Source organism: Erithacus rubecula, assembly GCF_903797595.1.
Source record: "Erithacus rubecula genome assembly, chromosome: 24".
Taxonomy (NCBI): Eukaryota; Metazoa; Chordata; class Aves; order Passeriformes; family Muscicapidae; genus Erithacus; species Erithacus rubecula.
In genome coordinates, this window is record NC_136676.1 from 2,748,920 (window position 1) to 2,775,835 (window position 26,916).

Here is a 26,916-nt window from a genome sequence, read left to right on the forward strand (position 1 = left end):
TTGTACAAAGAGGTGGGGAATAAGAGGGGAGGCAGGATAAGTTTCAGGAATTGCAGGCTTTTTTCACCACCAGGTCTGTATGACTTGGTAGAACAGAGCTTTGCTCAGTGCTGGTGGGAGAGATGATAAAATAGAGCTAAAAAGGCTAAAAGAGCATCCCAGTAGTCAGGCAGCTGACAGAAGGCTGTGAGTCCCAGTCTCTGTACTTTCTTAGACTCCAGATTTCTACTGCCCTGAGCATTTCCCAGAAGGAAGGGATGCTGATCCTCAAAAGCAGGTTGGAATGCAGGCAGTCACAGAGCACTCTCAGCAATGGGCTGGGAAAGCAGACTGTGATTTCTGACAAGCCAAAAGGGAATTGAGGCCAAGGCTCAGTTCCAAAGCTCAGTTCCCTGACAGCCTCCTATGGTGCAGCATTATTGTAGTCCTGGTTAAATTATGTTGGATTACTTCTACTCTGAGCCTGCTTCCAGAGGCAGAAGCTGGTAAATCATATGGTTTCTGATTAAGCTCTCACTCTCCCTGCATCCGCTGTGCTAATATAATAAGCAGTGATTAGGATTCCAGATGGAATTAGCTTTGAAGGTTCCAGGAACTGTCTATTAGTGCCTAAGACCCACCATGCAGGGGAGGAATTTTAAAAATATTAGACCTGCTCTTTATTTTTCTCCTTCTCTGTGTGAATTTCACCTCCAGCAGCAACTTTGTTCAACCTGCTCTCACTGCTCTGTTTTTTCAGAAAACTGCCAGGTAATTAAAGCAGTGACCTCCTTTGGCTATGGAGAGGATAACTGTCCTTCAAACCACCTGGCTCTGCTCCTTTTGTGCTCAACTATTCCTCTTTTTTCACATCTCCCCACCCTAGCAAAGTCCAGGTGCTGTATGGAGGGACAGATTTGTTTGACTACGAAGTGAGGAGGACTTTCAACAATGACATGTTGCTGGCCTTCATCAGCAGTAGCTGCATAGCTGTCTTGGTCTACATCCTCACCTCCTGCTCAGGTAGGCTGGAGTCACAGCTACCCTGTCCTAACACAAATCCAAATGTGCTGTGTCTCTCTGTGTCTGTGCAAACCCAGGGAGAGACTCTGAGCCCTGGCACCAGTGTGGCTTTATGGCACAGCAGCATGCAGAAGGGCAAACCAGTCTGATTAACCAGAGCAGAGATTTATGGGCAGGGTGAGGGAGACTCACAGATCAGGAATGAGATGCAAATGCCCATCTTGCTAACACTGGCATAAATCTGATGTAATTTTTGCAAGAGCCTCATGGGAAAGAGTCTGCAAGCAGTACTGCTGTACCCCTGAGCTCTTCTCTGTCACCAACACATGCATGGGAACCAGTATCCCAACAGGGCAGGTGGGAGGTGTCTGTTCTCCTGGGGGTGGCCAGAGATACTATTTTTTCCGTGTTTCTTTTCTGCTGTAGTGTTTCTGTCATTCTTTGGCATTGCCAGCATTGGGCTCAGCTGCCTGGTGGCTCTGTTCCTGTACCATGTCGTATTTGGGATCCAGTATCTGGGTATACTCAATGGTGTGGCTGCCTTTGTCATCATGGGGATTGGTAAGCTCATCTTTACTCAAACCCTGTGCTTTACCTGTGCTGCCTTGCCCTGCCTTCTGTCTGCAGGAGAGAAGAAGGTGATGGTGGCAAATGCAGATTGAATTTTCAGGCCCTTTTCCATTACCTGTAAGTTTAATATTTGCAGGTCAAACGTCAAAGGGGAAGTCAGATTTTTTTTTTTTGCAGGTGTCAGTTCTGTGAGCAGAGTATCAACACCTCTGCTGTCTGTTTCCAGGAGTTGATGATGTCTTTGTTTTCATCAACACCTACCGCCAAGCCACGCACCTCAAGGACGTGCGGCTGCGCATGATCCACACAGTGCAGACAGCAGGGAAGGCCACCTTCTTCACCTCCCTGACCACAGCTGCAGCCTATGCTGCCAACATCTTCTCTCAGGTACCCTGCAGTTTGGGATTTGGGGTTTCATTTCTGCCAAAGGGCCCGATAGATCAGGAACCTGCCAACATAAGCACAGTGCGCTGCCAGACCTGCTTCTTACAGGGCTGTCTCTTACCTGCTGCCAGGCAGTGGATTATCCAAGGAAATACTTCTGTGTCACTGATCAAACAGGCTCTGTCTCAGTGCTTTACCTACCAGGTTTGCTGATTATCATGACTGAGGTCAGGGTGTGCTATTCTCAGGTTCCTCCAGACATCCTTGCCTGCTGTCTCTCCAGCAATCCTGCCCCAGCTGATCCCAACCCTGTGTTCTCTCTCTTCATGTAGATCCCAGCCGTGCATGACTTTGGACTCTTCATGTCACTGATTGTGTCCTGCTGCTGGGTAGCTGTGCTCTTCACCATGCCAGCTGCTCTTGGAATATGGACCCTTTACATGTCCCCATTAGAGAGCTCCTGCCAAGCCAGGTGAGCACTGGAGCTTGTGGGTGGAAAGTTGTGGAATTTGCAGTCAAGGAGGTTTGCAAATTCCTTCTCTGTCATCTCAGTTTATCCTCATTCCCCTCAGGCAGCTTGGCTTTGGCTCTGACAGAAGGAAAATTTAAATTCTGCTATTCCAGATTGGAGCAAAATGGAAGGGTCAAGTCTCAGTCTCATTGTCTCTGTCAACCCTCTTGGTTGGATCCCATGGAGTGTTGGACCATTTGTTTACTTGGTGCACTTAATGCACAGCTTTAAGCAGTGGAGAGACAAGCCCTGTAAGACAGACAGGTCACCATTTCTCCTGCCTGTCAGCACAAGCAGGACATGGAGATTTGTGTTTGAAAATCTGCACATTTCCTTTCCCCCTGCTCTTTAGCACTGCAGATGACCTGGCCAGATTTTATTCATTAGCAGGGAGATGAGCTGCTGAAACCCCATCACTCAGCACCCCGAGTCCATGGCTCAGCCCTGCTCTGTGTATCCAGCCCAGCCCTTGCCCTCTCAGCACTCAGCAATGGAATTTGCTCCTGGCAGTGCCCATTGTCTCCCCAAGTAATTGGAGAAGGTTGTTGCTGCTCTCCTTGCCTCAAAAGGAGCCCACTGGTAACTCTTCACAGGGCTTAAAATTCTTGCCTTTGTCTCCTTTCCTGCTTCAATCCAGCTGCAGTCAGAAGTGCACCAAGAAGAGTGCCTTGCAGCTGGCTGAAGATCTCCTCATTGCCTCAGAGGCCACCTCCAGAGCAGGCAGAGACACCCTTCCCTACCTTGACGATGACATCCCACTGCTCAGCGTGGAGGAGGAGCCTGGTACGTGTCTGCTGTGGGCTGCCTTTAGGGGGTCACACTGCCCTCCTCATCCTCCAGTCCTGCCCACCCCTGATGTTCCTTGCATCAGTTCCCTGAATTTTAAGCTGAAGATGGTGCCAGCATGGGAAGTTGTAGCAGTCAGAACTCAGTATTCTTTCAAAGTTTGCTTTGAGATCTTCAGTGGGTGTCAGTGTATGTTTTCTTAACTGCTTTGCTAATTCTCTTGGGTCCACTGTGGTCTCCTTTCTGTCTGGAATCACTGAGTGTGACATGAATGTAGCCATGAAACATCTAATTCATAACACCAGGACAGCTCACCATGGAGTGAAGTTTTCTCCTCTTCCCTGCCATTTGGAACACTGTATTTGGGAAGCAGGAGAAAGAACAATTGCTCTCCAGCATCAGCCCCCTGGAGCAGCTCCTTCATCATGGGATGAAGAGGGCAATGACTTGCCTAGAAAAAAAGTCCAGAAATTCCCTATCTGTTGTTAGCAGGAGATAATCCTTTGAGCCCTGATCCCAAGAAAAAGATGCTTACTGGGTCATGCTCTCTTGTACTTGGCTTTTAAAACTTGCTGGAATCTCTTCCTTTTAAAACCCCCAACAGCAGTGGTCAGGGCAGTGAGTATCTTTCAGGCAAACTGGAACTGGAGATAACTGAATTAATTCCATGGCATGTGCAGAGCTCTTGCTGCAGAATAGGCTCTGAGATGCCTCTGGCAGGCAGAGAAGCTCTGGTTCTTTGCTACAAGTTCTCCTTAGTATGCCAGAGCCACATGCAGTGGTGATGTACAGAAATAATCCCTCTCTTCCCTGCAAACAGCAGAATGTTTTCCTCCAGGGCCCCTGGGCATCAGGGAACTGTGAAGAATCAAAGCAGCTTGTTCCAGTCACTGACCAAGCATGGTTTGTAGGTTGGCTGTACAGTGTGCTGGGCATGCTCCATCCCCCTACAGCAAGTGCTCTCACACACAGAAAAAGGGCCAGTTCCCTTGGCATCCCTGATCTGGAGATCAGAGAATCAGGCAGGAGCCAGGCTGCAGTCAGGAAGAGGTCAGCTGTCTGCAATTAGCAGTAAGACATATTTAGTGAGACAGGGACAAACTATAATCTAATGTAACCTTGTCCCAAGAAGCATGCAGTGTCCCTGGGACAGTGTTTGTGGGGATTGGTAGAGCAAGGAATAGCCTGAAGCACAGATTTGGACTGAGCTACAGGTTTATATGTGTAGATGTTGCATGGCAGTGACTGGACAAAGATGGCTCTTAAAACATCCTCTGCAGGGAGCTTGTTCCATCTCTTTAGCCTCAGCGAGTTTGATAAAGACAGATAGAGATAAAGATTTGATAAAGGACAGCAGAGACCTCTGAGAGACACACATGACACTAAGACTGCTTTTGATTTCTCTCTATTCTAGTCTCCCTGGAAATGGGGGATGTCCCCTTGGTGTCTGTGATGCCAGAAAACCTGCAGCTCTCTGCAGAGAACAGCATCCGGGGTCACTTGATAACTCATCTGCAAGAGCTGCTGGAGCACTGGGTGCTGTGGTCTGCAGTGAAGAGCAGATGGGTGATTGTGGGTAAGGAAGGTTGCATCTCCATGGATTTTAGAGGGTTTCATGACATTTCAATCAGTCTCCAAGCCTTGATTATCAGTGATGGGAAAAGGGACACGGTAAATGGCTTCTAACACAGTGGAAGAGTGCTTCCAGAACAGTTATCCCTAAGGGACTTACATGCCTTTCTTCTCACTCAGATCTAAAGTGGCAAATCCTAATGGAGTTTTTTTCCAAGCATGGGGTTTATTACAAGAAAGCCCAGCTGCCAGGGTGTTTTAGGGCTTGTTGCATTTTAGGCTATAGGAGAGCAGCAAAAAGGATAATACAACATAGTTCCTTGTGTAATGGAGAAGCAAAAGAGAAAGAGAGCTTTATTTAAAGACCACTACACTATATAGGGTAGTACATGCAAAACAAAATAGAAAAGACTCATTGGTTCAAGATGGTAACACCTCTTTGAAAACATGCTTTCTGCAAAATATCATGAGATACTCACAGGGCTCTCGTGCACCCTACAGGTGCATAATCATTGTTATAACTTCTTGTCCTTGTGAAGGCTGAGAAACTCAAGGCTTCAAGGCTGCTTTTTCCTGGTTCCCAGCAGCATCCAACAACAGTGGCTGTTCTTTATCCAGCTGAAAATACCACCTTTCTACCACATGCCTGCTCTCTGAGCATGTCTGAAGTGTGGAGTGCATGTAGGATCCCACACTTACCCAGGTTTCTCCTTGCAGGGCTCTTTCTCCTTGTTCTGCTCCTGTCCATATTCTTTGCCAGCCGCCTCCATCCAGCCAGCCGTGCTCCTGTCTTGTTCCGGCCAGACACAAACATCCAGGTGCTGCTGGACCTGAAATACAACCTGAGTGCTGAAGGTATCTCCTGCATCACCTGCTCAGGTGAGAACACTGGTCCTCAAACCACGATGGGTGCACCCCAGCCTGGCCTAAGCCCTTGAGTGGAGGAGCTGAGATGTGAGGCAGACATCTACAATGTTCACTGGGCATTGGATGGACCCCGTGGAAAGGAGGCACAATTGGGAATGGGATGGTTGAGTTGCCTGTAGGAGTGGAACATTCATAAAAGTATTTCCTGCTTTAGCCATGAACTGCCTAAGTATTTCTTCTGGAGTAATCCTATCACAGGCCATGAAAACTGACTGGTTTTACTCATAAGTGCTGGTCTCATCTCAGTGCCCAGCTGAGGGTCTGTGGCACTGTGTTGCCTGCTCAGGGTTTGGTATTCAGCAGCAGAGTCTGTGGTATGCACAGGCCTTTTCTCATGTTCACCCTTTCCTCCCTGACTAACCTTGTGGGACAGGTTTGTTTCAGGAAAAGCCCCACAGTTTGCAGAACAACATCCGAACCTCTCTGGAAAAAAAGAAGAGGGGCTCAGGGTCACCTTGGGGAAGCAAAGGCAGCACGAGTGATACAGGGCAGCAAGGTGAGTGGGGCATGAAGACTCTGGCCAGGGCCCAAGGATCCACTGGGGAGCAAACTAAACCACACACTCTCTGAATAGCTGATGGGGAATCATTCTCTTCCTCAGAGACTGCCCCATTGAGCCCTAGGTTGGTGTTGGATGTGTGGGGCATCTTTAAAATCCCCCTTTCCCTGAATACCTACTGCTCTCTGGGACATGGTCCTATAACCCAGGGGGCACTATTTTGTGTCTACTGTCACATCCCTCTAATCTGAGTACAGGACTAGGAACTCCAACTTTTCCCATCCCAGTCCTGTTCACAACCTTGTCGGCAGGTCACGAGGAGAGTAAATTCAGTTTGCAGGGGATTTTGAGGATAAAACAGTTATTGGGCCAGGTCCCAGGATGACATGAATCAATAAGCCATCAGGAATTACTGCAGCTCAGGATGTATTTGTGGCAGCCTTTGAAATGTGTGCTGTGCTGCCAGAAGGCAGAGGCTGTGCCTGGTGTCCCAGAGCAGACAGCAGACCACAGGAACCCTCCTTTGCCCTGGCTGTGTCTGTAGGATTTGCTGATTGAGAATACCACCAAACCTCATGCCCTCTGTTTTCTCCAGAGCTCCAGGGAACTGTGTATATCTCCAAGTCCAGGAGCAAGGGAAGACCAGCCATCTACAGATTCTCCCTCAATGCCAGTGTCCCTGCACCCTGGCAGATGGTGTCACCGGGAGACGGGGAGGTGCCTTCATTCCAGGTGAGTCAGTCCAGAATGGGCCCCTCTAGCAAGAGGGCAGCAGCCAGCAGGTGAGCACAAGAGCCTCCTCCTGTCTCTCCATGGGGCCCTGTGTAGCTTTGGGTGACATTGCACTAGGGTAGTTAGCACAGAAGGCATTGTGCTTGGCACCTTGAAGTGCAGCAAGACTTCACCTGTTGCTGTTTTGAGGTGACTGTCAGTGATGGGAGCAAAGCTGTGGGTGTCACTAGGGCAGATGCCCCTCACTCTGGGCAGAGCAGCCACCATTTAGCCAAGGCCACTGGGAATGGGGATTTAGGGGCCTGTCATGCACTGGCCATCGCTGGGAGGGACAGTTGGGGGCTGGCTGGGGCTGTGCCTGCAGTGCTCATTCTGTGTGGCTGTGGCAGTGCTCAGGGAGGAGGGGAGAGTGTGATGCTAATGTGCAACAGGCTGCAACCCCGTGGAGTTAAGTGTCTGTTTTCATTAATCCATTGCTTAGGTGTATAGAGTGCCTTTCGGTAACTTCACCAGGAAGCTGACAGCTTGTGTGTCCACAGTAGGGCTGCTTAAGCAGATGAGCCCCAGGAAGTGGATGATGACCACCTTGTCCTGTGACACCAAGAAGGGCTGGAAGTTCGATTTCAGTTTCTACGTGGCCTCCAAGGAGCAGCAGCGAACACGGTAACCTTCCCAAATCCCTCAAAGACCTGATACAGAAACAGCACAACTGAGAGGCTGATGTGGATGCCCAATGGCCAGTGCTAGTCCTGCCCTCAATCAGTGACAGCCATGGCTCTAGAATTTGCTTTGCTGCATATATGTCTCATCTCTGCAGTCACTCTGCAGGAGTAATGATGCACACAGCATCATTAACATGCAAAAGGCTTGAGAGACTGTGACTGGGGCTTCTTTGGGTGGCAGAAAGATGTTGCTGATCTGGTTCTTGCCCTTACCCACCCGAACTCTTGGGCTGAACGGGCAACACAGAATATGCAATGGCTGGGAATACAGGTCTGCAGGTGCTCACCTTTCCCTTTGCTTCTGTCCCTGAGAATGTCTGGTGCCATGTAATACATGTTTCATCATCTCTACCTCTGTTCCCCTGTAACAAACCTTCTTTGCCACACAGGAAGCTGTATTTTGCCCAGTCACACAAGCCCCCCTACCACGGCCGAGTGTGTGTGGCCCCTCCAGGCTGTCTGCTCAGCTCGAGCCCAGACGGACCCACCAAAGGCATCCTGTACGTTCCCAGTGAGAAAGGTGAGCTGAGCCCCATCCAAGCACACCAAGACCCAGAGAACCAGACTTTAAATGTTGTGGACACTGCTGAAGGCCTAGGCAAATTTCAGCCAGGTCTTTTCTCAGGTTCTGAGTCTTTTTCTTAGGCCGTGACACTTTCTCAGCTCCGGTCAGGATTTTTCCCAGGGGGATAGCTTTCTTGCAAATAGAAAGGAATTAATAAGCATAAGATTAGCACCAGGTGTGGACTGTGGGATGTGGACACTGCTGAAGACCTAGCCACATTTTAGCCAGGCCTTTTTCAGGTCATGAAACTTTCTTAGCTCTAGCCAGGATTTTTCCCAGGCTGGAGACTCTTTCTCTACTGTAAACACAAGAGAAAGAATCATAATAGAGATAAACACCTGCAAGGTCCACAGGAAAGCCAGGGAGAAAAGGTGCCTCCTTCTCTGACCAATGATCTGTTTGTCTTTTGTTTTGCACAAATTGCCTTATTCAAGGCAATGCTTCCTTCAAAAAATTGCTCTTTCTTACACCAAGCAAGAGAGTGTCTTGTTGCTGTGTTCTCTCACCACTCCATAATTTTTCTTACAGCAACAGTGGGACACTGCATGATGTAGGTGACATGGGACATTCTCTCCTATTGCCCAACGAACTGCTGTCCCATTTAAGATCCACAAACAGTTCTATAAATATAGGTCAAGTTTCACCAAAGAGCTTTTATCCTCTTACCCAAGAAGCGCGCCGCTATTATTTGCCTCTCGTAGTGAACAACAGTAACGCAACCCACCTTCACTGTGTGTTTTCCAGCAGCACCCAGGGCAAAGCTGTCAGCCACGTCAGGCTTTAACCCCTGCGTGAACGCGGGCTGCGGGAAGCCGGCGGTGCGGCCGCTGGTGGACACGGGAGCCATGGTGTTCGTGGTGTTCGGCATCAGAGGCGTCAACCGCACCCGGCGCGCCGACAACCACGTCATCGGAGACATGGTACACACGGGCTGGCTGCTCTGGGGCTGCCAGGCTGGCAGGCTTTCTTATTTGATAAATAGCAACAGCCCGGGGTGCTCCAGCACTCTGGGTTGTAGCACTGTGAGGAGCGAATTCTGTTTTAGGGAATTGAGAAAATAATGTCGATTATTTTGAAAATAATTGTTTTTGAGATCAGGGAGTCCCTTACTGAAAAAAACACTTCAGGCTTTTCAGTGTAATATATAACCTTCTAATTTTGAGTCTAAACCTGGCTTTCTTGAGGATTTTAGAAACTAACCCATCTCAAGCACAGTATAAAATCTCACTACAAATTCAAGACTGAGGGAACTGATATTTTTCTATTATATATCTTGTTGTGAAGTATTAACAAAAATTAAAAATCAATTACTCTAGGGAAAGGTGACTAAATGTGATTTTTCTAGAAACAACTTATCTCTGAGATCTCATACCTTGACAGATGACAGTCTTTCCCTAGAAAAATTATCCTTAGTTTGGCTGATGCACTTCAGCTTCCTGAAGTGAACTGGGGGTGCTGTTCAGAATCAGCCTTTGCCTGTTCGCTCCAAAGGGGCAGTGAGAAATGCAGAGCAGGCAGAGGCTGGAGTGCCAGTTGCTGTGTGTATGTCTCACGTGTGGTGCTCTTGTCATTGTGTCTCCTTGTGAAAGGGCAGTGTTATCTACGATGACAGCTTTGACCTCTTCAAAGAGATTGGCAACCTGTGCCGCCTCTGCAAAGCCATTGCCAGCAACTCTGAGCTGGTGAAGCCTGGAGGGGCTCAGTGCCTGCCCTCGGGTAGGTTAGACTAACTCCTACCTGTGCTTGCTTCAGCTGAGGTCCTCAACAGCAAACCAGAAAGAATGACTGCTTCTTGCTGTCTCCTTTTCTTCCCAAGGCAGCTTGACCCTTCTAGAACATGTCACTGGTTGTGCTTTTTGGGGATAGAATATATATTCTTTGAGATTTAATCCAGAAAGATAAGAACACAATTGCATTTGTTCTTTCCAGTCATGGGCATAGCTAGAGATACAATCTTTTGATTCAGTAAATATCTTCTTAGTAGCTCCTGAATAACAATTAACTCACACCTGACCTCATTGCAGTGAGATTGCACTCTCTCTGTGGCTTTGCATACCTGACCAGTGACCATCTCTCCCAACCTCAGAGGTCACAAGCTTGTGGAGCTGAGCCTGGGAATGTACACTGGCTTCAGGCTAAAAGCCAGTTTACTATCTGGAACAAATCCCTGCCAGGCCAGGCAGACAGCCCTCAGCACTTGCTCTTTGTGCTGCTCCCTGACAGCTGGGGACAAACAGCAGTGGCACTGTCCTGTCCCATGCTGATGACAGAGGATGTCCTTTCAAGCTACAGCTGAGAGCTGTGATGTCAAGACCTTGAGGGCTTTGGGCAAACCAGAGTGGCAAGGGGGAAGCAGCTGTGGACAAATGAGTCCTGGAGCTCTCTTGGGGTTCTCATTTTGGGTTGTTGGTTGGGGTTTTTATCATCCCCTTGCTCCAATGTGCTTCCTTTCCCTTTTCTGCCCTCCATCTTTTGCTCTTTCTGTCTCTCCAGGTTACAGCATCTCCTCCTTTCTGCAGATGTTGCACCCAGAGTGCAAGAATATCCCTGAGCCAAACCTGCTGCCTGGACAGCTCTCTCATGGGGCTGTGGGGGTGAAGGATGGCAAGGTGCAGTGGATCTCCATGGCATTTGAATCGGTGAGCACATGGCATCATCACTGGTGACACTGTCATTCTGGAGAGTTTCATCTTGTGACTTGTGGGGGTTTAGCTCTGCTCTTTCTGCACTGGTCACTTCCATTTGCAGCCATAATTTAGTTTGTTGCAGACAGATGCCTGCACTCACAAGTTGGTAGAAGTGGCTGCTTGCACCACAATTAGCTCAGGCAAACAGCTGGTGGCAGATTTGCTCAAATGCCACTGCCAGTTCTGCCTGGGGCTGCCACCTGAGCTTGTTCTGCCCTTTTTCTTGCCATGCATACTCTGCCCAAAGAGCAGGACATGAGTGATGTGTTTACCTTGTTACAGACAACCTACAAGGGGAAATCCTCCTTCCAGACATATGCTGACTATCTGAAATGGGAGACATTCCTGCAGCAGCAACTCCAGATCTTCCCAGAGGGCTCTGCTCTCCGACATGGTTTCCAGACCTGTGAGCACTGGAAGCAGATTTTCATGGAGATTATAGGCAAGTGACTGCCATGTTTCTCTCCCTGGGGAACTCATGCTCTCTGATACATCTTCACAGCACACTCCATCCATATGGTGGGCATGGGTTGTATCTGCAGTCCTTTACCACTGCTGTGCAAACTCCTAAAGCCTGTTCCTGCCCTAAGCAATGTGTATAGAAGATGTTACACCCCTAAAAACAGCTACAAATGTGTATTGTCAGAATCAGGCAAAGCCCAAGGAGACAGGGAAGGGACTCAGCCCTGCTGATGCAAGATTCAAGAAACCAGCCACCTCTTTTCCACTTTCATCCTCCCTTTCCTGTCTTCCCCAGTGTGAGTCCCTGCCTGTAGTTGCCAGCAGGAACATGGTGCCTTTCTTACCACAGCTGTCACCTTCCAGGACTCATATCAGCTGGCTGTTTCCTTCCAGGAGTGCAGAGTGCTCTGTATGGTCTTGTCCTCTCGCTGGTCATCTGTGTGGCTGCTGTGGCAGTGTTCACCACACACATCCTCCTCCTGCTGCCAGTGCTGCTCAGCATCTTAGGTAAAAACACCAATTCCAATGTGTCAGGCTTTCACTTTTTCTGAAATTGGTGGATTGTGGCACTGCTGATCCTCTGGTGGTTTGAACTGAATTGCTCATATTCTATGTAAACCCTTTTGGCTTTCCAGGAGCCAGTCCTGGAGAGCAGACTGGCTAAGTGAACAGAAGAAACCCAACAAATGCACAGGAGAGTCATTGGGAAAGCAGATTTGTGTGTCTAACTCCCAGTGTGTTTTATCTACACAATCCCTTCTATTTGTTTAAATAAGAGTTTTAGCTACACAAATGCCATCCCTACCTGTTATGTATAATAATGTGATTAAGTCCCACAAGCTCTGAATAACAATTGCACTATCCAAGAACCTGCACCATGGCTGCTGTTTCCAAGCAGTGGGAGGTGTTAAAAGCTGAGTATTTTAGCAGTTTTTTAGTATTTGAAGCAAAACTGTAAATAGTTTCCTCTCCCTGGCTGGTGATTTGATAATATTCAGGTCTAAGCATGTTGCTAAACTTTTTAGTTTAAAAATCAAATCTAACACTTTGAAATCACTTAGTCTCCTACATATGACTCACTAACTAACAGTACTGTTTGCCTTCAAAACAGCTTGTTCAGCCTCTGAGTAACTCTAAAGCAAAACAACAGGCTCACTTCCTTTGTGTGCACACATGGACCCTTGTCTGGGCTTGGATTAATTTAGCAAGAATTAGTTTAGGTTGGCATCAGTCTGTCAGTTTGCCTGATTTTTAACTAGGTGTTCCACTAGGCCCAGCAGGTCTGGTCACCTTCTGGAATGGTCCCTGTGCTAAGGGAAGGTGAGGGGAGTGTTTGTGGCAGGGGCAGTTTGTACCAGATTCAGGCTGAGTGCCACACAGACCTGTGGGCTATGATCACAAACTCCTCAGGGATTGACTTGTGCACCAGTCCCAGAGTCCTTTCCATTTGTCTAACAACACCTTCCTCACACAGGGGTCGTGTGCCTTGTGGTGACCATCATGTACTGGTCTGGCTGGGAAATGGGAGCTGTGGAAGCCATTTCCCTCTCCATCCTCGTTGGCTCCTCTGTTGATTACTGTGTGCACCTGGTGGAGGGTTACCTGCTGGCAGGGGAGAACCTGCCACTCCACCAGGCAGAGGTGAGCTTTGTTCTTCCTAGAGCCTTGCATTCATTCCCCTTGTGCCCCCCATGCCACTCAGGTGTGAAGTAGGATGGGGGGATGTGTCCTGGCATCCCAGAGCATCCCTGGGGTGTGGTACTCACTGATTGTCCTGCTGAGTGCTCCAGACTGTGAGCTTGTGTACCTGAGTACAATAAACTCAGATGAGGGTTTCCAACCCACATGGTTGTCCCTTTCTTGCTGGCCACAGCTGTGTCCAAAGCAATCCATTTTCATGTCCAAGTGAAGAGTCTGTGCTGGAACAGCTCTACACTAATTTTGTAACCTCTGAATATTGCTGGACCACCCACCTGCTCACCTCTGGCCTTGTTAACACCTTCTGTCTCATTGGGAAGATGGAGACCACAAAAGCCTGGAATCTCTGATGCCAGCTGTAATGCCTGCATGCAGTGCCTGTGTGGTGTAGGCCCAGCAATCAGTCTGATGTGGTGGTGTAATGGTTTGAAAGCAAAACCAGTGAGAGACTCCAAGTCAGAAATAAAATTTAATAGGAAAAAAGAGAAAAATAAAATACATGCAATAGTACAAAAGAAAAACCACTGACAGAGTCAGAATACAACCTGACCCTGTCAGTTAGTGTGGTGGTAGCAGTCCAGATGAAGGGGTCTTGTTGAAGCAGTGATCCTGTAGAAAGGTCTGGTAGCTCTCATCCTCTGGAAACCAGTGGGTAAGGGCTGCCTTGGTGTTCCAAATCTCAGTTTTTATCTAGGTTATGAAAGGCTTGGCTTCTCCCTTGGGGTGGAGCATCTTCCAGTGGGATGATGTAATTTTATCAGTTATGCACTGGGACTCAATGGCCACTAACAGGAGATATCTCCTGGAGGGAGGATGAGTAGTGGAAAAGATAAAGAACATTGTGACAGCTGGTTTAAAGATGGCCCATTAGCAGAGGATATCTCTGACAGAGATAAGGATCACTGCCCCACCTGGTTTCAGCACACAGTGATCAAATACAGACTTTTGGCCACATCTTTACATTGTAACCCAGGACAGGTGGAAAGAGGCACAAAATCCAGCAGCCTCTTCTGGGTTTTAACCCTATGGCTCTTTGCTCAGCGTGCACAAGCTGTCAGAGCTGCACTCAGGCAGCCTCTCTGTCCTGGACCAGGATTCTGGCAGCTAAGCCACCCTCTCAAAGCCTAAACCACCAGCATAGCCACACGTGTCTGTCACAGTAACCGTGCTGTCCCTCCACCAGGACCCCACAGCGTGCAGGCAGTGGAGGACAGTGGAGGCCGTCCGGCACGTGGGAGTGGCCATCGTCTCCAGCGCCGTCACCACCGTCATCGCCACCGTCCCGCTCTTCTTCTGCATCATCGCCCCCTTCGCCAAGTTTGGCAAGATCGTGGCGCTCAACACGGGAGTGTCCATCCTGTACACGCTGACTGTCAGCACAGCCCTGCTCAGCACCATGGGCCCCGGCACCTTCACCCGCAGCAGGACTTCCTGCCTCAAGGCCGTGCTGGGGGTGCTCCTGGCTGCCCTGCTGGGTCTCTGCATCTGCCTTGCCCTGCTCAAGAGTGGATTTAAAATCCCCCTCCCCAACGGGACAGCTCTGTAGACCCCAAGCTGAGAGCAACGTGCTCTGTCCCCTTGCTCCTTTTCTTCTTTTTTCGTTTCTTTTTAAAGAATATTTTTGGTAAGAAAAAAAAGAGGAAAAAAAAAGTCCCTTTTTTCATGAAGTTTTTCAACTCTACAGATGCACTTTATTTTCTAATGGGTTTTGCTCTAAACTTGTATTTATTTTGGGTAGTGATGGATGGATGACGGACAGTGAGGGCTGCCCAGGGAATACCTCAGCCCATGAAGAGAAGAGGAGGAAGTTTCCTTCTCTCAGTTTTCTTCCTGCTTTATCTTTTTCTTTTCTTGTTCTTTTAATTTATTTTTAACAAGCAGGACTTTCTGGACCCACAAAGCTAAAATGGGAGAATTTGGGGAGGTCATCTGATCCTTTCAAAACCCCTTCCCCTCCACTTGCCCGGGGTCAGCACTGCAACGATGACTTGAGGTGATGTCCTACTCCCACACCAAGCCTGTGCCTTGTTCCTTGAGCCTTCAAGAACAGCAGTGAGCTGTTGGACAGGCCTGGGGAAAGCATTGTCTGGCTCCCTTTGCCAGGCCCTGTACCCAAGCCAGACCAGCAGTGACCTTGCTGCACAGGAGTTCTTGTGAGTGTCACTTTGGGATCCAAACTAGAGCTGTGGGTGGCACCAGCTGCAGTGGACCTGCTTTCACGATTCAGGGAGGGTGTTGGGACACAGGACATTCCCCTTCTTTCTGGAGGGACAGTGCACCTTGTACTGGGATCTTGTGTGCCTGTGAACAGCCATCAGGAAGCAGATGGAGCCCTCAGCAGCCTGCCCTCCTCTCCCTCATCTCAGTAGTGAGGTCAGGGCAGTTCCAATGCCCAGTCCCCCCTGGTCACCTCACCAGTCACTGCCTCTGCTCTTCCTGGTGGAGAGAAAAGAGCCCTGAGGTGCCTGCAGAGCTCTTTGGCCAGAGCAGTCAGCTCTTAGCTTGAGGACAAGATAACCCCTGGTAGAGCCCATACATGTGGTATGCACAGAATCCTCAGTGGCAGCTCAGAGACACCCTCCTGTGTGGAGACCTGAGGGCAGCAGAGCTGCAGCTGCTGTCTGCTCTGAGCAGATGGTTTATATTAAAGTAAAATGAAACTGCAAACTGGTGCCATTAGCAAGTACATTTTAAGCATCACTGATTCTATCCTATTTTAAAAATTGAAATAGCTAAGTGTGCATTAATGTACAGCACATCTGATCCTTGGGAGAAGGGGAGGGCCCCTGGGAGATGCATTAGCAGTATTTACAAGTGTGCCAATAGAGCAATGTGGCCAGGAAGCAGCCTGACAATTTCTTTGCAGATTCCATGTCCTGGTGGCTTTGTGTTCTCTGTCTGGATCAACCCCTCTTTTTAAGATGAAAATTCCAGGAAGTCCAACCCCACTGCCAGCCAATTTGTGGGGCCTGCACTGCTGAGAGACTGAGCTGCTTCTACTTGGCTCAGTCCATCCCTGCTCTGATCCCTGCCAGTCCTACACCTTCACATTTTGTCATCCCTGTGAAACTGGATCAAATTCTTGTTTCTCAAGTAGGTTCCCCAAGGTTTCCCCAAGCTGGAGAGAGGAGTTCTTATTGTTTCCAGAGCAATCCTGCTGCAGGCAGTGAGGCTTGTGGGGAACATGAGTAGCCTGGTTTCTCCTTGCTATCCCATGGAGTTACCCTTTCTGCAAAGTGTTAAATGTTCCTTGGCACCTACCTCTAATCTGCACCAGCCCCTTCCTAATGAGCCCTGTGCCCATGAATAAATTGTTCTGGAAAGGATTTTTGACTATCCTTAAGCTGTGCTGCTTTGATGCCTGCTGTGCACAGTTCAGCCCCCTCCCTGATCTGTAAGCCATGCTGTTCCCTCTGTCTGTGCTCCAGGTTTAACCCTTGGTGGTCCCTGAACACTCCTAAGTGGCAGTGACAGGAAAAGGCAAGAGTGCTCATGAAACACAGCCCTGTGTGGCTGAGCAGGTGCTGCAGGGACAGCAAGGTGTCCCCAGGGCTGTGGCCAAGGATGCTCTGGCTGGGAGCTTGACTTGAACTTAGCAAACACCTCCAGCCTCTTTTGGGTGGATATTTCCAGGTCAGCAGACAAGGGAATAAGGTGATGAGGACACCCTTACAGGAAGTTCCTCCTTCTGTTAGTATGAAAAAACCTTTAAAGGCCTTTAAGAAAAGGCACAGATGTGCTTTGAATCCTGCAAAGTTGAAAGCCTGTGTAAGCCCCTGCTATCCTATGTTCGTGCTCGCTATATGGAGGTCACATAAACCCCCCACCTCCAGTGTGATTCTGGACATGCCATGCTGGGAACACTCATTCAGCTGCTGTGGGGAGGCAAAGATTAATTTTAAAATAGAGGAAAAATCTTTTATGTTTCTTGGGTCTGATCTGCAGACAGAAATAACAAGATTTCTTGGTACCTGACAGGATCCATTCGGTTTCCTAAAGTAGGGAAAAGGACAAGCTGTCATTTTCCTTCCTCCTCTCCTGCCAGCCCAAGCTCCTTAGTGCAGAAGGACTGGATGGCACCAGCAGGATCAGGGCATCACCTTGGCTTTCATTTCCCAGAGTGATACTGGGAATGCAATGGAACAACTCAGAAGGAGGAGGGGAGACCAAGATAAGTGCAAATTAATCACAAAGGCATGGTGAGGAGATTGTGCCCCTCCAGGAAGGAAACTGAGGTGAGGAGGAGGAACTTACACCAGATCTAGCAGGATGGCAGAAGAGCCAGTAGAGGATTCTAGGTGATGTTTTATTCTGCAAGGACTCACTGAATGTTGTAATCTGAGATCCTGATTAAACAGTCATGACACTTGTCTCAGATCTAACTAGACATTTGCCCCATCTCTGCTTCACCCTGTACAGCTCTGTGCTCAGCCTGCTTTCCCCACATGCAGTGGAGTGACAGAGACTCAAAGTTGAGTCCCAGCCTTCTGCAAAACACATCCTGATCTCCCCAGGCATCAGGGGACAGCAAATGAGTGGCAGATGTACACACCCATGTCCATGTAGGCAGTGTCATCCTTGTGATTACAGAATACTCATGAAATTACAGAGGCAAGGGAAGGGATGGCTTTATCTGAGCAAGTGTGGAGATGGAGCTGACAGCCCTGCTGGGAACTGGAGCTCCAAGGCAGATGCTCATAGCAATAAAAAGCAAAGCCTCACCTATCTGGTTCTGTTCCAGGAGCAGATGTTCACCCTAAACAATTCCTCCCACATCTTTGTCCATTTTCTTTCTCTGATGACTCCTCTGTTTCACAGGCCATCTCCTGGGCCCTCTTGTCTTGCTGAGCAAGGTTCAGCCTTCTCCCTGGTAGGTGTTTGTGCCTGAGGTGCTCACAGAGTCTGGACTGGAAGTGTCTGGAGGTCTTGAGAATTTCCTTAGGCAGAGGAAGCCAGGGAGTTAAACAGCTTTGCACAAAGTTTTCAGTTTCAATTCTAAATAGAACACATCAGATCAGCCTTACTTGGAAGAAAATGTTCTGATTTTCCATTTCAAAATTATCTTGATAGACTAAAAAGCATACAGGAATTTTCAGTTAGGACATGGCAATGGAATGTGCCAGTCAACTGCCCACTCCTTTATTTCTAGTAAATCCTGGTCTGAGGCTTAACCTCTGAATAGTTAAGTTAATGTTTCAGGAGAGGCTCATTCTGGAATTATGCAGTCTCCTACAAAACAGAGTGGGTCTTGTCCTGCCCAGAAGTTCTCTCCCTTCCAGCACAGGTCAGTAGCAGAAGGACACTGCTCCTTGGTGCTGAAGCTCTGAGATTCATGCACAGGGCTGGTGTGGCTGCTCTTTACCTTCAGTAGAGCTACTGAGTCCAGGAAAGATCCATGACTCCTCACTCTGTTTGTTTCTTTATGCTGTGCTGCCTCTTGAGGTGCTGATTTGGGGGCATCAGATTTGGCCACTGACCTCAGCAATTGCTAAGGCTGCAGATTCTGAAAGGCTGAGCTGGGCTGTGTATCTCAATTCCTGCTGGATCTGAAACTTTGCCAGAGCAAAGGCAGCCTGAGAAATATCCCTGAGAAGGACATGCTGACACTTGGAGAGCTACAGGACCATTGGTAGTCATCTGGAGGCAATGGTCTCCAGTGAGCCTGGCTTTGCCTCCACTGGAGCAAACTGGGATGTTGATTTATGTCTAAGTCTTTTAGCTTGTCCTGCATTGAATTTCTGTAGCAGAGCAGCCTGCCCTTCTGGAAGATTTTAAAAGGCTTTTTGTTTAACCCCATGACACATATTATCCTCCCACACTGTCTACCAAGGAAGCTGCAGACTGAATTGCAGCCAGGCAGGACAAATTCAGTGTCTTGGTTTCTCCTTCCAAAATCACTGCTCACCCCAGATAGTGTGCAAGCCATCTGTACATTTTACAGATATTTCAAAGACTTCTGCTAATTACTGTGCCCTGGGTTAGTACCCAGAGTCCCAGAGCTAGACATCTTTCAATGCCTGTCTCCATCCTGAGGACAGAGGTTTTTGGCTTTTTCTTCTCTGCTCCTCCTTTGGGCAATTGCTGAAGGGAGATGAGGGGCAGTGACCAGGGCCAGAGGCAGAGCAACAAGCAGATGAGCAGAAAGGTTTGGAGCCAGAAGCAGAACAAATGGGAGGGAGGATGGTTCAGAATTCAAGGGGAGAAGAGGGGTGAGCACCCCATGGAGAGTGGGAGGGGGACACTGCCATTCCACCACGCTGTGTGCAGACCTTAGAGTGTCAGTTCTCAGAGTGATGTAGCACAATTCCTGATGTATGCGTGTCACTTTTGTAAGTTGTCTCCTACCCTCACTATTTTCAGTGTTCCTTGATTTTTGGAGACTGTTGTAAATAAAGAGATTTTGACATTCGCACGTTTGGATCCCTCACTCATCACCAGTTACTGTTCATGGGGACAGTGACAGCCAGAGTGGCACTGACAGGACCTGTGCTGTGTGAGGAATGCAGGGAGATGAAGCAGCTCCTAACATGCACAGGCTGTCTGCTCCTGCTGCTGAGATTTGGCCTCTTGAAGCCAACTCAGCACATGCAGGAGAGCTGGAAATCTGGAAAAGGCAGTGCAGGAACCCACACAGGTCTGTAAGAGGAGTGGCTCGAGCAAGAGCTTTAGCCATGGTTTGTGGAAGCTTTTTACTCCTCCATTTCCTGCTTCTGGCAGTGTGTGAAGGTGAGGATGGGGTTCAGCTGCCTGCTCCTGCTGCATCACAGTTTCCCACATCACACAATGAACTCCTGCTGGAGGTTTTGTCTCTCTGCCCTGTGCTGCAGCACCAAAGGGTTGTTCTGCACCTCCCAAGACCCCACTGAGCTGGTGCAGGAGAACAGTGTGGGGCAGGAGGAAGAGCCCCTCTCCTGGAAGTGCAGACACTGCACTCAGGTACAACAGCACTGACAGCATCACAGCAAGAACCTCCTGGGATCTCCAGCCCTCCTTTCTGTGATGAGGCCAAAATTTCTGGTGGAATCTCTGCTGTTATCAAGTACAGGTCACAGCCTGACATGTACAAAAAATGCAGTATCCACAGGAAGGAGGAATGTATTTCCTTTAATGAGAAGCTGGGGATTGCAGGGATGGTTTATGCTCAGCCTTGCTGCTGAGAATTTGCCAAGGCTGGAAATGGGTTGGTTTTGGTGACAAATTCAGTCCCTTGCCCCAAGATCAGGTGTGATGGGCACTCCCTAACACAGGCAGAGCTGGGTGAGAGCTGTGGCCACAGAGGAGGCACAGGCTGCCCTTCACAGGACTGTGGGACCCTGGCAGTGGTGAGTGCCCAGGGCTGCCAAACATAGGAATGAGGGCACAGGGATGGGCTAGGACAGCTGCAGGCATGGCAGGGCTCCCACAGCTCTTCAGAAAACACCTGCTGCACTGAGGAAGGGTTTGGGACAGGGGATTACACAGGGTGACAGCAGAAGTTGGTGGCTGATTTTTTAAAAAATTAACTCTTGCAGTTTCCCTGAAGGTTCTAGTTTGTCAGAGACATATGTGTGAATGCCCCCTGCCCCCTGTATTCATGTAACTCTTAAAGGAGCTGCTGTAAAGGAACCAAAGGCTGTTATGAATGCCTGGAATGACAGTGATGGTAAATCATGCTATCTTGCCAGTGCTTTGTGTCTGTATGACTTTAAGCTTCATTTTTCCTGATGTAAAAATGGAAGTGACACCTGTGTCTAATGTGTGAGGCTGTGACCTCAGTGAAATCTGATGGATGTGGCCAGAAGAGCCTCATGCATCATCTAAGGCTGCTCTGCCCTTGCTCAGCTGACCTGTGCAGGCACCCTCACCATGCCCAGGGCTCTTTCTGCTGGCTGGGAATAAGGGAATGCTGCTGTTTCCTTGGTGCTTGGCTTACACTGGCCACAGTGGAGTTTATGTGGGGAGAGGAAGCATGCTGTCAGCTGCCCCACTGTGTGTTCAGGCATCTCCTGTGGTGACAGATATCAGTGTGCAGTTACCATCTTCCAGCTGCTGCCAGAGGTGCAGGTTTGCTGGGCATTTGCTGATCTGGAACCTCAGGGTTAAGCAGTCTGTGCAGCTGGTAATAACCCTGAGAGGAGAGCATGGCTTAGCACTGGAAAGCAGAGAGAGCTTTCAGAGACACCCAGCTAAGCATTAATTTTGTCCTTCACAGGTTATCATTGTGTGCTACTGGAGAAGTCTGCCAGTGCCATCCCAGAATTTTTTCTCTCTGCTGTCTGTTTTGCTGAGGCCATTTCTAATAATGCTATCTACAGAAAATCAGATTCAGCTTGCTCACAATGCATGGAGACAAGTAATTTTTTTCTCCAGCACTGCTACTCTGAGCTGATTAAACTGCCTGACTCTGATAACAAACTCTGTCTGCTCATGTGGCAACTGGATTTTGGGGACACTCTGGGATGGTCACTGCTTTGTGGCAGCTCCCAGCAGGGCTAACTGGCATGGGGGCACATTGGGACAGAGCTGGGATGGCTTGGCAGGCAGAGCCATGCTCCCTGTGCTGTGTTGAAGGGCATCAGTGGCTGCAGCCCTGGCTGGGAGCTGCTCCAGGAACCTGGCTGGGGGAGGCTGGTGGTGACCAGCTGCTAACCTCGTGTGCACTTGCAGCCTGCTGTCCCATTTATTAGCAGTTAAAACATGCTGTCTCTGCTCCAAATGGAGTGTTTACAGCATTGACATGAACAGCTGTCCTAGTCAGCCAGATCATAACAAATGGGAGCTGTGGCTGCAGTGTTATTTTGCTGCAAGGGGACAATACGTCTTATTACTAAACAGTGAAGGTCGTGATGGATGGTGATGAGTCAGTTTGCTGTCTTGCTTGATGATCACACTGAAAAATAAACATAAAATCAAAGATGTTTCCAGGGAGCTTGGCAAGGCCTTGCATTGTACCTGGGAAGAGACAATATTGAGGTTCTCTGGTGTCTTATCTGCAACATCCCTTGCATCAGGCGATTGGTTATGCTACCTCCTCTCAAGGAAGGATGTATTAGCTGGGAAAGAAAATTTGGGGAAGAGACAGGTTGCTTGTCAGAAGCTTCTTCTCCCATGGGGACACTGTAGAGGTCTTGTCCTGGGTAATGTTGTCTGATTATAAGACAGTGTGGGCTGAACAGTGCTGTTTTTATCCAGCCTGAAGCAGGGTTCTATTATAGTGAGAGCTTAGAACTCAAATTCAGGACAAGGGGAGACTGGAAACAAGGTACTACAGGAGGCTGTGGAGGAAAATTATTATTTAGGTCCTCCTGAGGGCCAGGCATATCATCCTAGTGCTTCAAGTGACTTGTGTGGAGGACTGTAAACCACAGCCTCTCTGAGCAGAAAGCTAGAGCAAATGAAATGCTTGTTTAATGCCAGCACAAAATTGGAGGAAACGTGTTTGATGGAAAGGAGGTGAGTTAGTCTGATCAGCCTCTCTGCACCTGTACAGCTGCAGCAGCAAAGCCCAGCCCTGTGCAGGTTTGTTCCCTACAGCTCAGGCACTGCTGGACACTGATGGGCTCTTGGTCCAGCTCTGAAGGAGCTGCAGACACAGCAGTGTGGGCTGGCTAATGATGTGTGACTCACTGATCTCTGCAGTGCCTGCACCCACACATCTTCCCCTCCTGTTCTCAGCAGCAGACAGTACAAGGACTGCTGGATTTCCTTATTGGCTCTCATCCACCCTAAGGGTGTTTTCTTTTAAATGGGAACTTGGACGTGATCAGAACAAGTGGTGCTGTGATTTCACATGAGAATAAATACATTCAGGGCACAAGTGGGGCATGCAGAACAGCCCCAAAGCAGCCAGTGCCTCCTCTGTTTGGGCAGAGGGGGCTGGCAGCAGTGAGGGCTGGTGCAGGTGTGCAAGTGGCACAGGCAGTGTTGGGAAAATAATTAAAGCTCATTTACACTATTGGCATATCAGCAGACTGTCACAGCACAGCTAATCTCTAGCTGGGCAAATAATTTGGCCATAAATAAGAAACCCAGCTGGGCTAGCCTAGTTCAATAAACAGGTCCCTGGGTGAACAAGCACAGGTTGGATTCAAGCCTGCACAGGGACCCTCAGCCAATCCCATTCAGCCCTAAATGCAGATGTATCCCTGGCCAGGGAGCTGGGAGGTGTTAAACCTCAACCAGCCACGTGTGTAAGCCTGGTAAATTCAAACCTTCTATAGAAGGGGTGCTGTTTGTTGAGGACCCTTAGTAAATTCCTGTTGTCTCTGTCTCCAACCCATCATAATAGCAGGCAAGAATTGTTCCAGCTGCATTGGTTTCTCTAAAGGATTGGGCAACAGGGCCAGCATCCATCTGGCAGCTTTTCTTTGAGCACCCTTGCATTCATCATTTTCCCTGTCTGTGCATGGCAGGGATCTGCTGGGGGAGCAGCAGAGGGGCTTGGCTATCCCTGCAGAAAGGGATCCCAGCACTGCACTCTGCAGCAGAAGCTGTGGCAGGGAATGGCAATGGAGCAGGGATGAGCTCTCAGCTGGAAGCTATGGAAGCCAAAAACAAAGCCAAGACAAAGATGAAGGACAGGGAAGCTTTTAAAAATCCCCATCTTCTTTTCCCCTAACACATTCTCCTGGCTATATATTTATATTTTCTATGTATTTAGCACAGAGGAGGGGAGAGCTGTCTGGGAAGGGCCTTTGTTGGGAGAGGATGGGTTTGTAATTCAGACAGATTCAAAGACTAACTTAACTAGAGCATTAAGGGAAGAGGGAAACTTTGAGATTGCAGCTTTCTATCTTGGCAAAAAAGAACGAGCTTTCTGTGCATGCCAGTTGCTGCTGCAGTGCAGGGGTGGTTGGACCCTGCACAAAGAAGTTTTCATTTATGTGCACACAAGCACTCCTGAGGGCATCTGTGCTGGTTGGGGGAATTTTTGGAACAAGTCTTAAAAAGGTCAGGAGGAGAGGGAGTGGGGCTGGCTAACCATGCCTTGAGTGTGTGCACCATGGTGGAACCAGCAGTAATGTCAGATCTGGGGCTCACTTGCCTTTCTCCAGACTGAAAGCAGACTGGCCTGATGACCTGCAAGTTGCTGCAGGACTCACCTGGGAAAAATCTTGTGGCTTTGTCTTTCTTCCCAGGTGGAAACCGAGGCTTTGAAGCTCTGCTGAGCAGTGCCTGTCCCTGTTTCCAGGTTGGTTCTGCTGAGTTCCCATTACCTAGCTCCTGTCTTTTCCCTAAAATCACACTGAAATTGGAAAGTCCAGTGCTGAAAGATTTGCTGAACATCAGACAGTAGCTGAAATAATTTTTCTTTTTTATTCTTGCCAAGGTTGTGATGCATCTGGAGATTTTATTTCTGGCTGTTCAGTACAGATGAGTACTGGGCCAAGAAACTCATCTGCACCAGATCTGTGCCCAGGGATTGCAGGGTGCAGGTTCCGTGGGTGCATTTGCTCTTTGGGTCAGTCAAACCCTGATTTCTTTGCATTTATATATTTGTTGATAAATGCTGATACTGGAAAATTTCAGTCATGTTGCCTGGTTACCATGGAGTAGAGAAATTATATGGACTTGACTTCTGTGGGTGGCTGTGGATGGTGTGTGAGCAATTCCCAAGCAGCTGTCTGGGGTAGGAGGGAAATTCAGGATCTGTGGTGTGGCATGAGACACCAAGAATACAGATCCAGCAGGAGTGAGAGACTGAAACAGAAGTTAGGGGATGAGATACTTAACTTCTGTGGACCTGTGTACGTGATACTACAAGAAAATAATCTGAAGAAGTCTCTACACTCCTGCACTAGTAGTAGGTAGGAAAAGTTATTCTCTAATATCTCCATATCAGCAAAGAAATCACAATGTGGTCCCAGGACACAGACTCTGAATCATTTCCTACAAATGCTTTGGCCAGTGAGTCTGTCACTCAAATATTTGCTGAGAGATGAGTTCTTAGCTCAGTCAGTGCCTGGCTGAGTCCTTGCCAAGGAGGGATGAGGATGATGGAAGAGGTGACCTGGGCTGATGTTGGTTTCTGTACTCAGAGGAAATTTGCTTCTGAATAATGCAAATGTGGTTGGAACCAATTTTGTTCAAGAATGTGAACAGACACTCAAAGGACCTTTTTTCAATCTCTGTGAGACTTCTTCTCTAATTGCTGGGATGAATGCAAAAACCCTTATACTGAAGTGTTCACAAGAGACGGTTTATTCATTTTACTCTTTTTCTTGGCATAAAAGTTGTCTTATTAAGCAGGTTTTAATGTTTGCTCATCAAGAGACATGGATTATAAAGCTTTGGAAGTAACTTGCATCTGGAAAAGCCAATTAATAAAACAAAAATTCTGATGTCATATTCTCATAAATTAAGAATTTATCAATAACTTACAGTGATGTCATTAGGCAAATGGACTTTAAATTGATTTCAAATTAGTGGGTTAATGATTTCCCATGGGTACTTTTCAAGGGGCAGCTTATGCAAGGTGTTTTTCCAGCAAAAGGGTAGGTGGGCAGGAGGGCACCTGTGTCTGTAATTGAGGCAGTAATTGGAGTGGTGGTCACATTCAAGTGCAGTATTGATCTGTGAAAAAAGTGCTGACTGTCTCCATCACTGTAGCAAAGTGGGGATAGGAAAAGCTCTGGGAAAGAATGCAGTCTTTGCATATTTCTTGTATTATAACTTTTTTTTTGGTACACTAACTCCAGGTGCAACATTAAGGTAGCATATTGATTTGGTCTTGTTAAATAGCATGGAGTTCATAGTACTGTAAAAAAGTCCTCATCTGAATTCTTATTATAGTTTTAAGAGAGGAATATATCCCCAAATCAATTAAAACTGGGGTGATGTTTGCATGGAGTCTGAGGCCAACCTGAGGGGGAGCTGAAGTGCTCTTGCCACTGCTGTGAGCCCAGGAGGCAGTCTCCAGTCTCTGTGACTTTTTTCACTCTTTGTTTTTCTTTTTCTGTCATTTCACTGTGCCTGCAAATGCTGTGAATACTTTAAGGGACACCCTGACTGTTGCTGTCTGATTAGGAATGGTGAATAACACAGCAACATACACACAACTTTTTCTAAAGCAGTAAGAAGAGGTGATTTATTGAAAAGCCACCACACTTATATAGGATAGATCGTGCAATACAGAATGGAAAAGGCTCATTGGTCCAAGAAGGCAACACCTCTTTGAAAACATGCTTTCTGTAAAATATCATGCAGCAAATGCATGGCTCTGTGATCAACAACTGGTTGATCATTCTTCCTTCTCTTGTTTATCTTTGAGAAAAATCCCCAGCCTGGGAAAAATCCGAGCTAGAGCTGAGAAAGACAACAGCCTGGGAGCCTTCAGCAGTGTCCACCCCTGACTGGTTTGTGTATATTGGCACAGGGGGTGCAGCTCAGAGACTGAGGTATCAACACAAGACAGTGATTGGTCAGTGGTCAGCTTGGTCAGTGGTCAGCTGCCAGGAGGTCCAAACTGGTATCACATTGGAGCAGCTCCACTGCCTTGGTTAGCATTTCCATAGGCCTCTGATGGCATGGATAATTTGATGATCTGGGCTTTTTGTGTCACATCATCCTAAGGCATGAGGACAGAGAACACTGCCCAAACCAGCACCACCCAGAGCAATGGCCTGGGTGCTGTTCCCCAGTGCCACACATGGGCAGGCTGAGTGCCTGGAGCATTATGTTTTGAGCATGATAGACAATAACTTGTGATTTAAAAGGCCATGGAAATGGATTTTGTTGGCAGTGCTTGTGGAGTGCAGTCTCCAGTCTGTGGCTGGCTGTTTACGTGAGCTATTGCTTCCAAGCTTTGCAAAATTAACTTC

General features: G+C 48.2%; 1 protein-coding gene across 1 annotated transcript in view; it reads left to right on the forward strand.

Annotated features, from left to right (window-relative positions):
- DISP3 (dispatched RND transporter family member 3) overlaps nt 1–19,522 on the forward strand; it is a 38,205-nt gene extending 18,683 nt beyond the window's left edge. The window contains exons 4-21 of the mRNA XM_079326101.1: nt 866–1,002; nt 1,429–1,563; nt 1,799–1,959; nt 2,289–2,428; nt 3,105–3,250; nt 4,668–4,829; nt 5,543–5,704; nt 6,126–6,248; nt 6,847–6,983; nt 7,465–7,646; nt 8,095–8,225; nt 9,018–9,190; nt 9,860–9,986; nt 10,764–10,909; nt 11,240–11,399; nt 11,813–11,926; nt 12,894–13,060; nt 14,301–19,522. Coding sequence (XP_079182227.1) covers nt 866–1,002; nt 1,429–1,563; nt 1,799–1,959; nt 2,289–2,428; nt 3,105–3,250; nt 4,668–4,829; nt 5,543–5,704; nt 6,126–6,248; nt 6,847–6,983; nt 7,465–7,646; nt 8,095–8,225; nt 9,018–9,190; nt 9,860–9,986; nt 10,764–10,909; nt 11,240–11,399; nt 11,813–11,926; nt 12,894–13,060; nt 14,301–14,663 — 2,866 coding nt within the window. The 3' untranslated portion in view covers nt 14,664–19,522. The remainder of the gene's footprint in view (nt 1–865; nt 1,003–1,428; nt 1,564–1,798; nt 1,960–2,288; nt 2,429–3,104; nt 3,251–4,667; nt 4,830–5,542; nt 5,705–6,125; nt 6,249–6,846; nt 6,984–7,464; nt 7,647–8,094; nt 8,226–9,017; nt 9,191–9,859; nt 9,987–10,763; nt 10,910–11,239; nt 11,400–11,812; nt 11,927–12,893; nt 13,061–14,300) is intronic.
- Nucleotides 19,523–26,916: the final 7,394 nt, after the last annotated feature.